Below are 12514 nucleotides of genomic sequence, written 5' to 3'. Positions count from 1 at the left end.
CGTGGCCTACCATGGGAAACGTGCTTACTGTATTTGGATGATGTCTTCATCTTCTTTAGGTCCTTTAAACAAACATATTAAATATTTTGAGGAAGTTCTTGTTAGATTTAAAGCCAGTGGCTTCCCACTGAACCAGCTAAATGCTGTCTTGCCAAACATAATGTCCAGTTCCTGGAGTTCAACCAGACCGAAAGAATGTGCATAGCGTGAAAGATTGACCTAAGCCACACACACACCAATTCAAGTCAGGGCAGTCTTAGGGCCTTGTTTCTACTTCTGAAAATTTACCAGGAACTCTTCACACCATTATGTTCCTCTTCAGAGGCTTGCAGAGAAAACTATCCTTTCAGTGGACGTCGGCATGTTAGGAGACATTCTCTTACCTTAAACATGCTTTCTAGTATCCTCCTGTGGTTGCAGTCCCAGATTTAACATTGCCATTCTACCTATACACAGATGCCTCCTCTTCTGCCACTGGTGCTACGTTAGTCCAAAACCTGCGAATTGCGAGACAGTTGTCACATGTGCTTGGCAGGTCTTCAAAACAGCAAAAGGAAAGTGGTCAAGCTATGATTAAGAGCCTTGGGCTACTGTATGGGCAGTAGGAACAAAGAAAGGCTGTTTGGACAAGTAGCGGCACAAGTGGTCATCATGCATGCTGGTCTTTGGAGCAAGAGCTATTTGAATAGACAGTCATTCATCCAGAAGGACATAGTCATCAGTGCAGGTGCTTTGTCGTGTCGCTCAGAAATGAGCCAACCAACGACAGCCTCCTTTGCCAGCCTACAAGACACACAGGTAAAAGCGTAAAACTCTTCCCATCTAGAGGGGGCGCGGTACATTTGACCAGGTCCTGCTCTCTGGTGGGTCTGGGGTTCGAGTTGCGCTTGGGGTGCCTTGTGATGGACTGACATCCTGTGCTGGGTGTGTCCCCTCCCCTTCCAGCCTTCTGCCCTGTGTTACTGGGTTAGGCTCCAGTTTGCTGCGACCCCTCTCGGGACAAGCGGTTTCAGACAGTGTGTGTGTGTGTGTGTGTGTGTGTGTCTGTCTCTGTCTGTCTGTCTTCCGATCTATCACAACAGCGCAGCTATGGTGGCTCAGCCGAGCTTCGGACAGCCATCGACACTTGTTACGTCCTCAGTGTTTCAGCCTAACTAGCAGAGTACTGCAAGGAGACTCTATGTGTGTTCAGCAGTTCTCTGTGAGAGAGCAACCACAAAAGATTCCCTCTTTATCTGAGGCCATAAGCTGGAAAGTTAAAGGGCACAAGGCACAACACTGGAGCATGACAATGCATGCCCTTGCAGAGAAGATGCTGTGGCATGAACTGCAGAGGCTCGGTTTTGTCAGTGATTTACTCTGTCTTCAGTTGTACCAGGCTCCCAGTAAAGCTTCCAGGTTGCTATGCTACGAGCACTACAAGAAGATGTGCTCAGATTCTTTAATAGCAGTCTTGTAACTGGGTATCACGTACAGCAATGCTGTTACTGGCCATTTATGTCACATGACATTTGTCACCATGCTAGATGCTTTACGTGTAGCAGACTCTCCTCTCGAAAGTGACATACAAAATTTGCATTTCAGCAACAGAGTTAGAGATGCAAATGTATGATTCACAACGTAAAGTCGCTTACTCCAATACCACCATATTTGCCATCTTACATAGAATTACGTAACATAGAATTGCCAGCTTACATAGAAATAGCAGTATATAGAATTGATAGATTTTTTTTTTCTCTCACTCATGGCCAGTCTAATTGAAGTTTACCATCAGACACACAGTCAGCATTTAAGGTGAAATACTTTTTAATTCGTTCTCCCCTCACAATCCTGTACCCCACTAGTTTGTGGTGCCTGATCCACAGGAGAAACACAGCACCGTCTTGCATGTATAAACCAGAACATGACACTGCATGCTGTTATGGAAAGGAACTATTTTTTATTTATTTTCACACATTTTAAAATTGCTTCATGTTAATATGTGATAATAAACTGCCATCTAGCCCACAGTATATCCAGCATTTACAGTGTAGGGGAACACTGTTACACTGCATTGAATGAGCTGACCATGGAAATTTACATTTTTCTGCTTAGCTGATGGGGGGTGTGGTGGCACAATGGGTTGGACCAGGTCCTGTTCTCTGGTGGGTCTGGGGTTCGAGTCCCACTTGGGGTGCCTTGCGACAGACTGGCGTCCTCTCCTGGGTGTGTCCCCTCCCCCTCCAGCCTTACGCCCTGTGTTGCCAGGTTAGGCTCCGGTTCCCCGCAACCCCCGTATGGGACAAGCGGTTCAGAAATGTGTGTGCACGCTTAGCTGACACTTTTCTCCAAACTGACTTAGAACATTAAGCTACTTACAATTAGTCACCCATTAATATAGCTGGGTAATTTTACTGGAGCAACTTAGGGTGAGTGCCTTACTTAATAGTACTACAGCTGGTGGGAGGATTTGGACCTGTGACCTTTTTGGTTCAGAGGTAGCAGCTCTAACCGCTACACTACTGGCTGTCCCTCTAAAAGGAAATCAGTAAAGGTATTTTACTGAATTTTTACTTTGGTTTAGTTTTATCTGATGTTTTCAACAGAGCACAACCTGTAAATAAAAGGAAGGAATTTATATTAAGTTTTAATTTATTGTGATGTGGTGGGTGAGCTTCTGAACAATTCAGAGTTAGAAATCAACTTCCAGTCACTTTCAAAAATTGAGGTACAAAGTGTGCAGCTCGGGGGGGGGGTGTGGTGGTACAGTGGGTTTGACCAGGTCCTGCTCTCCAGTGGGTCTGGGGTTCGAGTCCTACTTGGGGTGCCTTGCGACGGACTGGCGTCCCGTCCTGGGTGTGTCCCCTCCAGCCCTACGCCCTGTGTTGCTGGGTTAGGCTCTGGCTCCCTGCATAGGACAAGCGGTTTAAGACAGCGTGTGTGAGTATGCGGTTTGTTATAATAAACTGTGGTCATACAATGCCCCTCTACCTGGGGCAAGAAGGGAAAAGACAGATGAATTGTTTCCCCTCAGAGTCTCGCCCAACACACCTGAAGGCATTAACCCTTTAAGACCATAAGGCTGACTGCAAGACAGCTCCTAGGGCACGCTGTACAGCGGACCCTCCCTAACCCTAAACCCAAACCCAATGTTTACTCACTGCCCAACCTGGGCCCTCAGTGGAGGATCAAACTGCTGCTTCCCTGCATTTTCTCCAGGGTCAGTGTTCTGTTTCCTCTCTTCATCCAGACCTACACCAAGTTATACTTCATTGTCTGAAAGGCTATGTTTACAAAGATAAAAAAATTTTTTGTTAACAGTTGTGACCTTTGCACAGTTTTCTCCCAGCTTTCCTGTTGTTTTCAGTTCTAATAGTTACATGTTTTGTGTTTATTTCACAAATGCAGCTATTTCTTTTGTGGGGGGGAATAAATGTTTTTAGCATTTTAAAAATAATTCAATTAACATGTTTATAACTTGTTTCTGAAAGTACAGAATCTACTTTTTAGGATATAATTTACATTTTGTTATTGATATTTAAAGATTGTTGTAAATGGTTGATTTACATATTATGAGGAGGAAGTTTGTAGTGGTGGGCTGGAATTTTGCTTCAAAGTGTACCTGTTTTAAATAAAAACTGCTTTTCAAATACTAGTTGTATCTGTCCACTGCTAGCATTAGAAAGATCCGACAACCATCCTTTTTCCCAAACCGTGTTTTTACAAAAGCATAACCATACAGATGTCCCTCAATTTATTCACTGATGAGGTTCTGTAAAAACCTCAGACACAGCAATGGTAAGTTTCTAAAAAAAACTGCAAAACTTGTTTTTTTAAAACTTTTAGTTAGATTAAAATTGGAATAAAATTAACATGTCTGAAAATAAGAATACGATTTCTACAAACTACAGTTCCATTCCAGTTGTTGACTGATTCACACTATAAGCATTTGCAACATTTGCTATGTTCCCTCTTTCAAATTTATCATCTCCAAATTTGTCTTCACGGTAGCAGAACACCTCGTGTTAGTGGCACTATAGAACTGTTTGGGTGGTCCTCACATAAATCTTTTTTACTTTTTTTGGAAAAATGTTTCTATTCTCTTAAAATTCATAATTTGACTGTCACCCGAGAAGCAAGTGAATAAAGGAAATATGTAGGGGGTCATACGACGAATACCAGTGAGATGAAATAGGGAGCTGTACAGGACTCATCTCGAGACAAACTGTGGCCCAGTCCAAGATATTGAGTACTTTACAGAGAACCGACACACACACACACACACACACACACACACACACACACGCGATCTGACATGGTAAGGCCACTCAACTGCAGCAGAGTTTGCCACTATCCAAGTTGCATTTCTGTCCTCAAGAAAAAAAAAAGTGCTGCTTTTGAAAAGTATTTCCAGTTGTTAGAACGCTGATGTACAGTATAAATGTACATGTAAAATTAAAATGAAGACAGCTGAGTGAACCTGCAGAAATAATATTTGTCGTGGAAAAGAACATAATATGGAAACGGCACTAGATGCACTCCATACATGTTCATCGTTATCGTCATTTCATTGTTTCCGACTGAAAAAGGGAAGGAGCCTTGAGTAAACAGTAAAAGCCAAAATTTTTACTTGTGAATGCAGGATACAAATCCATACAACAATTCTTAGCATATTTAGGATCAATAAAAATTTCACGATAATCTTCAGTGTATAATGCAGATAAAACAACACTTTTTAGGGAAATAAAACAAATATGAAAATCCTCTTTTGTTTTTGAAACATTTCGTTTCTCTCTTGGCAACAAAGTCCAGCTTGTGCTGCCAAACATTTTATGCTTTTAAAACCGCAAAACAGCTCCAGAGTGAACGACTGTCTACAAACAATTACCAAATGCAGGTTTGTTTATAAAAGCCATACAGCGAAGCAGTGCACTGTTGCGCAGCATAGTGACGTACGTTTTCTACAAAGTTTTGTTTTATTCTTCACATCCCTTTTAAACATTCAATAGTTTTGCATGTCCAATATTTAAAAATCACAAACAGACCAAGGAGTGTAATCAGTACATTATTCTTTATGCTTACTATTTATTTCTTGTGTGTACACAGCATAGTAAGAACAACAACAAGGGGTTAGTGGAGGGAGTCTACCTGAATTCAAAAGTCTTCTCTGATCCTTACAAGGTCATCTGTTCAGTCAGTTCTTTGTTCAGTCCAAGTAGTCTTGAAATGTAAAAGAAGGTTTAACTTGTCTGGAAATAACAATACCGCTTTTCTTTGGAACTAAGCTTTTCTATAATTTTACAGAGGAAACAAAACGAGGGAAAATCCCTGATTCCCGTAAGAAATATTTTCTGTTGCTGATATTAAACATTGTAATTGTAAAATGCTTTATTGCTTTTGTCACCAACTATGAAAGGTACATGACTGGATTTCACACGCTAAGTGCTCTGTATGTAATAATGTTTCAAATGCAAGTTTCTCAGGGTGAGTTTATGGCCGTGCAATTCGACCTCTGTAGTGTGCTGGTTTAAGATAGCTGTGAATTCCCGTGTAATTCTGTGAATGAGAATGTACCTCTGCATTTTCAGTCTGGAAATGCAAGTGATTTACATAAGATTTCTTAAGTACAATCCATCTATTGGTAGTATATGAACTTGCAATATATGTACCCAAAGGTTTAAACTTGTGAATCTGGAGTGCAAAAGCTGCCTTGTGCTCGCTCCCCCTCCATCCCCATGTAGCACTGGCAACATCCCGGTCAGGCAAGCACTTCAGGAGAAGGGGTTAACAGTCATATTCTCAACTTGCGAAGTCTTGGGTAATCTAAAATCCACAAAATGCGTCTTGCAAGTAATCATGCCGCATATGTGACACAACCTCTGGTTCATAATGATCGTCTACTCCTTTGACAGTACAGACGAACTGCATCTGAAAAACAGGCAAACAGGAGACTGCATAGATCCTCTAGCAGCCACTGAGAGCTGCCATGGTTTGACGGTGTAGGGATGCCTAAGGAAAAAGAGACACAAGATCGCGAAAGCAAAAGCAGAGGGGATCCTTTTAGCCAACATCACAAACTGTACATGTACAAACAATCCAGCAGTGAAATTACATGACATTTTATGACTTCTAGCTGAAACTGCTGAATTCCCCAACTCTTTGTCACCAAAGGGAGTAATATGGTTCAAACGAAGATTACATTTACACACGATACTGTGCTTCTCCCTTTTGGCAAGCACAGTGAAGCACAATAAGGAAAACACTTCTTCCAGTCTCTCAGATGGAAACATGTAGTGCATTATATGTAAGCTACACGTTTTCCAAATGTATCTTTACAGAAGGCCTTAAAAACATTAAAATATATGGAACAACTTTGCAGAGGAAGAAAAATTAAGTATGGTTTACATTTAGAAGAGGAATTGCAGTATGCTACAGCCACATCATCACCGAGACAGTACAATTCCAGCTTTTTCTTTTCTTTTCTTTTTTTTTTTTTTGAAACTTTCATTTAATTTGAAAGGGACATAGAATGTTTAACATATTAAACAAGAAAGCTCAGTGTCATAAATGTTTTATTGGTTTCCTTGGTATTCACGTTAAATCCACTTGACTTAAACTCGGAAGATTTCGGTGACATTTACTGAACATGACATTTGTAAAACTAAGCCTTCTCTGTCGAGGTGTGACGTTATGTTTGAAAGTAGGCAGTGTTTTCAGCAGCTGCAGACCAATCCTTCATACAGGGGCTGTAAGACAATTCCTTGATGTCCTCTGAAATCATATCCACAAAACTTAACAGTTCTCCTTTATGAAAACGATACAGTGAACCTTAATCATACAGAACTGTTGTTACTAATATTGTAGGACAAATATTCACCACCATTAAAGGGAGAACGACCCAGAAACTACCCTCTGAAATAACTTGGGTTACTGACAATAGGCTTTTTCAAATACAGCATATTTAACAAAATAGTAAATATCAACTAGTGAATACTCTACTTAATATGGACTTCGCCTTGTAAACTTGGCAGTAATCCACAAAAATATATTTTTTTCTTAAATCTGGTGAAGGTACAATACATACGTACTTACACCAAAGGTGATATATATTAAAGTTGTTATATACAAAACAAAGAGAAAAGTTTGGCTCAAAGTTCTAATTTACAAACAGAACAACAAGTGTTCATGGCTTTAGTTATTATTTGTAGGTCTTGCTTGCATGTCATTGTATCGTTTGCATTCAAGCAAAATAAAAAGAAAAACATTTAGAAAGAAAAGCAATATTAATAAAAAAAATCTACAATTGACATAAATAAATTGTTCTGAGCAAAGGTTTTTTGCTTTTATGAACTAGGTATTTCACTCTTGCGTCTGTGATTTAATCAGTTTCAACACTGAATTTAAACGAGCATTAAAACAAAAATGTCCAACATTTTGCTTTTCTTCTACTCTTTTACACTGATTCTAAATCCGTGGCCAGTTTTGCTGCCTGAAGCAGACACTACAGTTTCTCTTTCACTCACGTTCCCCAATGTGTTCAAACAGTGCGTCAAACAAGCTCCTCTGCCTCCTCCTCATCATCAACTGAACAGGACAATCAGGATCTTTTCCTGTTTTACTACAGCACTGCTCATTCCTGCCATATTTCTCTGATCTATATCCCGTAAAACGTAATAACATCTACCAAAAAAAAAAAAATCTACTTTTCAGAACAATAAACCGGTTTAAACAACAGATTCAACAAGTCCCAAATCTGGTGTTGCAACGAGAGCCTTCCAGCAGAGGGAGATATTTTACTTTTTTAATTCTGTGTTCTTCAGAAAATATTATAAAAGCAGAAATAAAAGTCTGAGACTGGACCAGTGACTTTTTGGATACCCTCTTTAAAACACTGGGCTGGAGCAAACCTGTTAATCTGCATCAAGTACCTGAAAAATTTTGTCTCCATACAATATATTCAGCTCCTTGGTGTTCTTGGTGGGAGCAACATACTTGTTTTTGATATGTTGGGACACATTTATTTTCCTCTGCACTATCTCCAATTAAAAAAGACAGAGTTAAATAATAATAATAGCAACAGTTACGACAGTAATAACGACCACACTGGGATGCTCTATGTCACCCAGGTGTCCACGCGCATACGCTTCACCGTTGGGCTCTCTCGATCCTCGGCCCCAGCTGGAGGCCTGCTCAGCCCCAGCGGCGAGTTGAAGTCAGTGCGGGGGTCCTCGCGGTCGCTGCCATCATAGGAGCTGCACGACGAGCTCAAGCTGTCGACGGGGGAGCGGCCCACATCCTGCCGAGAGGATGGGGGAGGCTGTGCCAGGAAGCCCGCCGGGGCCACGCGCTCACGGGGCGGAGAGATGGGCTCTGACTTGATGCTCATGTTCTGGCTGGTGTTGATGGAGAGACTGGGGCCCTGAGGCAGGTGACTGCTGCCTCTGCAAAGAACAACAGATGGGAGATCAGGGTTGCCCTCTTCTAGAAGAGCAGGACAGAGCAGCGCATCATCTCTCTGCAGACACTGACTCGCTCTGGACCTGTGGCTTGGACTCTGGAGTGGCCGGAGAGGTTTAGTACTCACACAAGAGAGCTAAGGGCAGCCTGGCCGAGCTGGTGCTGCTGCCATGCTGAGACGGAGCCCAGAGGCAGGCCTCCAGGGGAGCAGAAGCCCTGCAGAGAGGAGAGCTCCGTGCTGTTCAGGGAGTAGTCTGAAAGGCACGTAGGGGGCACACGTTCACACCCAGAAACGTACCATCAAGAAACTGACAAGCAAGGACACGAGATGGCGACTCACCACTGCTGTAGGCAGTGGGCATGGCGGAATAGACCAGGCTCTGTGGCGGCAGGCTGGGTGTGGTTACAGACACCACCGGAGTGGCCAGAGGCTGTGTGGACTGGGAGCTGCTTATCCTTTGGGTGTTCTGTGAACAGGACACAGGCTTCAGAGTGTGTAGCTCAAAAGCCCTGGGTGGGATGCAAAGTGATCTGCTGACCCTTTTGAAACTATTAGCCATACAGATTAGACAGCAGTGACATAAATTGACCACACTGTGATTAGGATCATGTCATGAAATAATACACTACATTAAAAGGTATAGTGAACTGCATTATTTTTCCACAGTTCCGTAACACAAGTAGACTGGCCCATTGTGATACAAACGTTCAAATTATGAATTTTCCAAGATACAAACATTTTCCGGATTACTTGGTTTTAAACTGCATTTTCTTGCCCGTTTCCTAAAATTTCTGCCTGCTGCGGAGCACAAGTGACCTGCATGTCCAAGACTAGCCATTAGTTAGCAGTAAAAAACACAAAAACAGGAGTGAAGGACTGCATTCATTCAACTTGCCTTCCACAGTGTTTACAGCTCTGGTCTGGTATTTGTGAGTGTCCGTTATCAATAACATGACCAATGCTGCACGTTTATGGGATGAAACGGCAACAAACGGCATTGAATACGAGTTTGTATTTTTACTTCCAGTCATTCTAAATTAGTTCAACCCTTAGAGGTTAGTGTGGGTTTTTTTTTTTTTGTACTCTGTTACCAGCTTTTGCAATATTATTCTTGAAAACTTCTAAACTGAATCACACACTTTTAAGTGCGTAACTAACTGTGCCTGTGCTTGTATGAATGTTACTGTCTTCTTGATATATGGTCTTGTGGCTGATAAATTACTCACTTATTGTAAGCCAATTTGTGTTGTTATTGTGTGTAAGATGGGAATGTTTTGTGCTGCACAACTTCAAAACTCGTAACAGACTAGACAGAAACGGACTGGACAGATAATGATAGCGATGTTTTTTTTCCACAAATTATAGCTTTAGCTGACACTTTTAAGGAACCTAACCCACAAATAAACCAAGGGATGTCTGAATTATTAACCATTTGATTGCGCAGACAATAAAGAAAGCTGAAACTGCCCGGAAGCAAACATTACACACTTCTGGCATGAATTGTGATTGACTAGGAATTTGTGAAAATAACAGATGTTCTTTCATTACATTAACTTAAATTTTAGTGTTGATGCCAGTACAAAATAATTTTTAAAAAATCTTAGAGAAGGTCTTACAGAATGTACAGAACAAATAAATCGAAGGACTTCTGAGTACTACATGCAAACTTTTATTGAGTGTGAATTAGTGATTTGAGCAACTTTGGATTTACAAACAAACCCAAGTTATGAATGAAATGCTGCTCCCAACTGAGTTCTAAGATGGAACCAATATAGGAATGTAATTTGATTTGCAAATACCAGCTGTGATGGGGAAACTATCTTTTCCCCCACTAAGTGGTGCTAAAGCCTTACAACAGAGAGCAAATATTTGCCACCTTCTTCCAAATTTGCAAAGTCCAACTGACTTTACTGCAAGGTAATAATTTTAAAGGAATAAGGTCCTAGTGCATGAAACTATATTTTTTCCACATTCATTGTTTTCATTCAAAAGAAAGTACATTTACACAGGTTTGAGTCATGCCATGCTTTTGCCAATTATCACTGAGTAAAGTTGTTTTTATTCTACAAAATTATTATTCCAAAACAACACAACTTTTCAGAGACAATGAGGATAGGAAGAATTTAAAAACTGGAGAGCAAAATAATGCAGAGTGTGAAATGATTCCATGTTAGGTTAGAAAAATGGGAGTAACATGCAGTCTGAGCTAGAGAACTGACATTCATGCGCTAACTGTGAGCCAAATACGCTCATGTTGAAGGGTTTCATTCGCAGCATAACGCATAAAATAGTAGAGGAATTCTGGAGTGCATGAATAGCAACAAGTCATCAATCTCCTTTTCCAACAGAAAACTGCCGTGACACTAATTCTTTAACACACTCTATGAAAATCTATTTCCCATTTAACACTTTCTTTCTTAAAACATTGAGAAACAAATCTAGTTATAATTCTGATAGTGAGTTCCGAGTGTGTACATTACCGCTGGGGTGAAGTACACTGTGAGACACACACATTTGCTGTGTGACACAAACACTAGATCACGCCCCCCTGCGGTTTGCTGCTCTCTTGCCAAATGAAATCATTCAGGGCAGTGTGTCACTATAGCTGACATCACTGGGGGGGGGGGGGGGACATTTGGTTCAAAAATTTATGTGTATATATTTGAGCTTTGTTTGCAAGCCGTGTTAAAACTTTAGTTGTAACATTAACTATATCTGCTATTTACATGTTACAAAGTACACGTCACGGTGCTACAAACTCATTCGTACACCACCCGTATACATGAATATCTTGGATGTGCCTCAAGCTCAGTGATGTGTCTGCACTCTGAGTTAAGGCTCCATGTCCTCCATTCTCTGGGATCCCTCCAAAATTTGAAGTGAGCGACATTTCACAAAGCCAAGTGAGGACTGCAGTGGCAGTGAGCTCTCTCTCCAGGCTGTCTGCAATTTTCAAGCAGGTCCACAACATGCACCGTGGCATCTCAATCAGTGCGCTTCAGTCCCACCTTTGCAGGCAATTAACACAAAGCTGTACATGCTTTAATCCCTTAAATGCCAAGCTTTTACAATTTTGTGAGTCCAAAAACATTTTCAGGCAATCCTTTCTATCCAAGCAATTCACCAAACTCACCAAGTCCACTTCCTCTTCCTCCGACTGCTCTCAACAGAAGACAAAAAGAAAAGCACTGTTACAGAAGTCAGGATCCACTCTGTTCCAGCAACCAGACACAAAAAGTGCCTTTAGTTCAGCCTAGATTTTTCCAGATGAGCCCAGGCTCAAAAGAATTATCTCCAGATACAGACAGCCCAGCTTCCACAAGTTATTTTGTTCAGGGAGCCAAATTACAGTGACGCAAATTTCGAGGGGGCTCTCAGAAACATCATTATTATACAGAAGTGAAAGTTTTGTGCCTCGTAGACGATTTCTTTAAAAATGGTAACAAGTGACATGATATTTCACGATCGGAAGCTGAGCAAAGCCGTGGTTAAAACACGGGTCAAAATAAACACGTTAGGATGCTGTTGCATTCAAGTGTGCAAATTAATGGCTGTTCACCGTCTATAACTCACACCGAAAGTCCTGCAATTTCAGATTCTGTGCTTTCGTTGCAAAACTAAAGCAAGGCGGTGGGTGAGCAGCGCGTACAATACATGGCCTGCTTGGAGCATGACCGAGGAGCAGTGAGATTGAGAGGAGATGCTGCCAGAGTGCGACACTTTGCTGCGTAGACAGAAGCTGAGCCAGAGACCGTCTGTTTGTCTCTGCTGGGACAGTCTGAGACCAGGCTGGGACCGTCTTAATACCCACACTCAGGGAATAAAGGCAGACAGACATGACAAGGGTGACAAGATATTATCTGGCTCATGCTCTGGGCTCCTGATAAGCCTCCGCCTCACTCTGTCACAGTGAGGCGTGATTAATTTAATACCATTATGACCTAATGACAGGCTGTCTGCAGGCACACAGGGCTGAGTTTGGGTTTCTGCCTCAACCTCGGTTCTTCCCAAGTTCTTAACACTGTGTTTTCAGAGAGAGCACAAGGTCCTTGAGAAACCTGGATTCAGTGCGCTTTA

General features: G+C 41.6%; 1 protein-coding gene across 4 annotated transcripts in view; it reads right to left on the bottom strand.

Annotated features, from left to right (window-relative positions):
- Positions 1–7123: 7123 nt before the first annotated feature.
- LOC108941142 (myocyte-specific enhancer factor 2A-like) overlaps positions 7124–12514 on the bottom strand; it is a 68828-nt gene continuing 63437 nt past the window's right edge. For 2 of the 4 annotated variants that reach the window (XM_018763728.2, XM_018763731.2), the window contains 4 exons: positions 11571–11594; positions 8777–8903; positions 8564–8690; positions 7124–8420 (listed from right to left, as the gene is read on the bottom strand). In XM_018763728.2, coding sequence (XP_018619244.2) covers positions 8093–8420; positions 8564–8690; positions 8777–8903; positions 11571–11594 — 606 coding nt within the window. In that variant the 3' untranslated portion in view covers positions 7124–8092. The remainder of the gene's footprint in view (positions 8421–8563; positions 8691–8776; positions 8904–11570; positions 11595–12514) is intronic. The other 2 variants (XM_018763729.2, XM_018763732.2) reach the window with 1 other exon arrangement.

Source organism: Scleropages formosus, chromosome 11 (assembly GCF_900964775.1).
Source record: "Scleropages formosus chromosome 11, fSclFor1.1, whole genome shotgun sequence".
In the NCBI taxonomy this organism is placed as follows: Eukaryota; Metazoa; Chordata; class Actinopteri; order Osteoglossiformes; family Osteoglossidae; genus Scleropages; species Scleropages formosus.
This window is presented reverse-complemented; position numbering and strand designations above follow the sequence as displayed.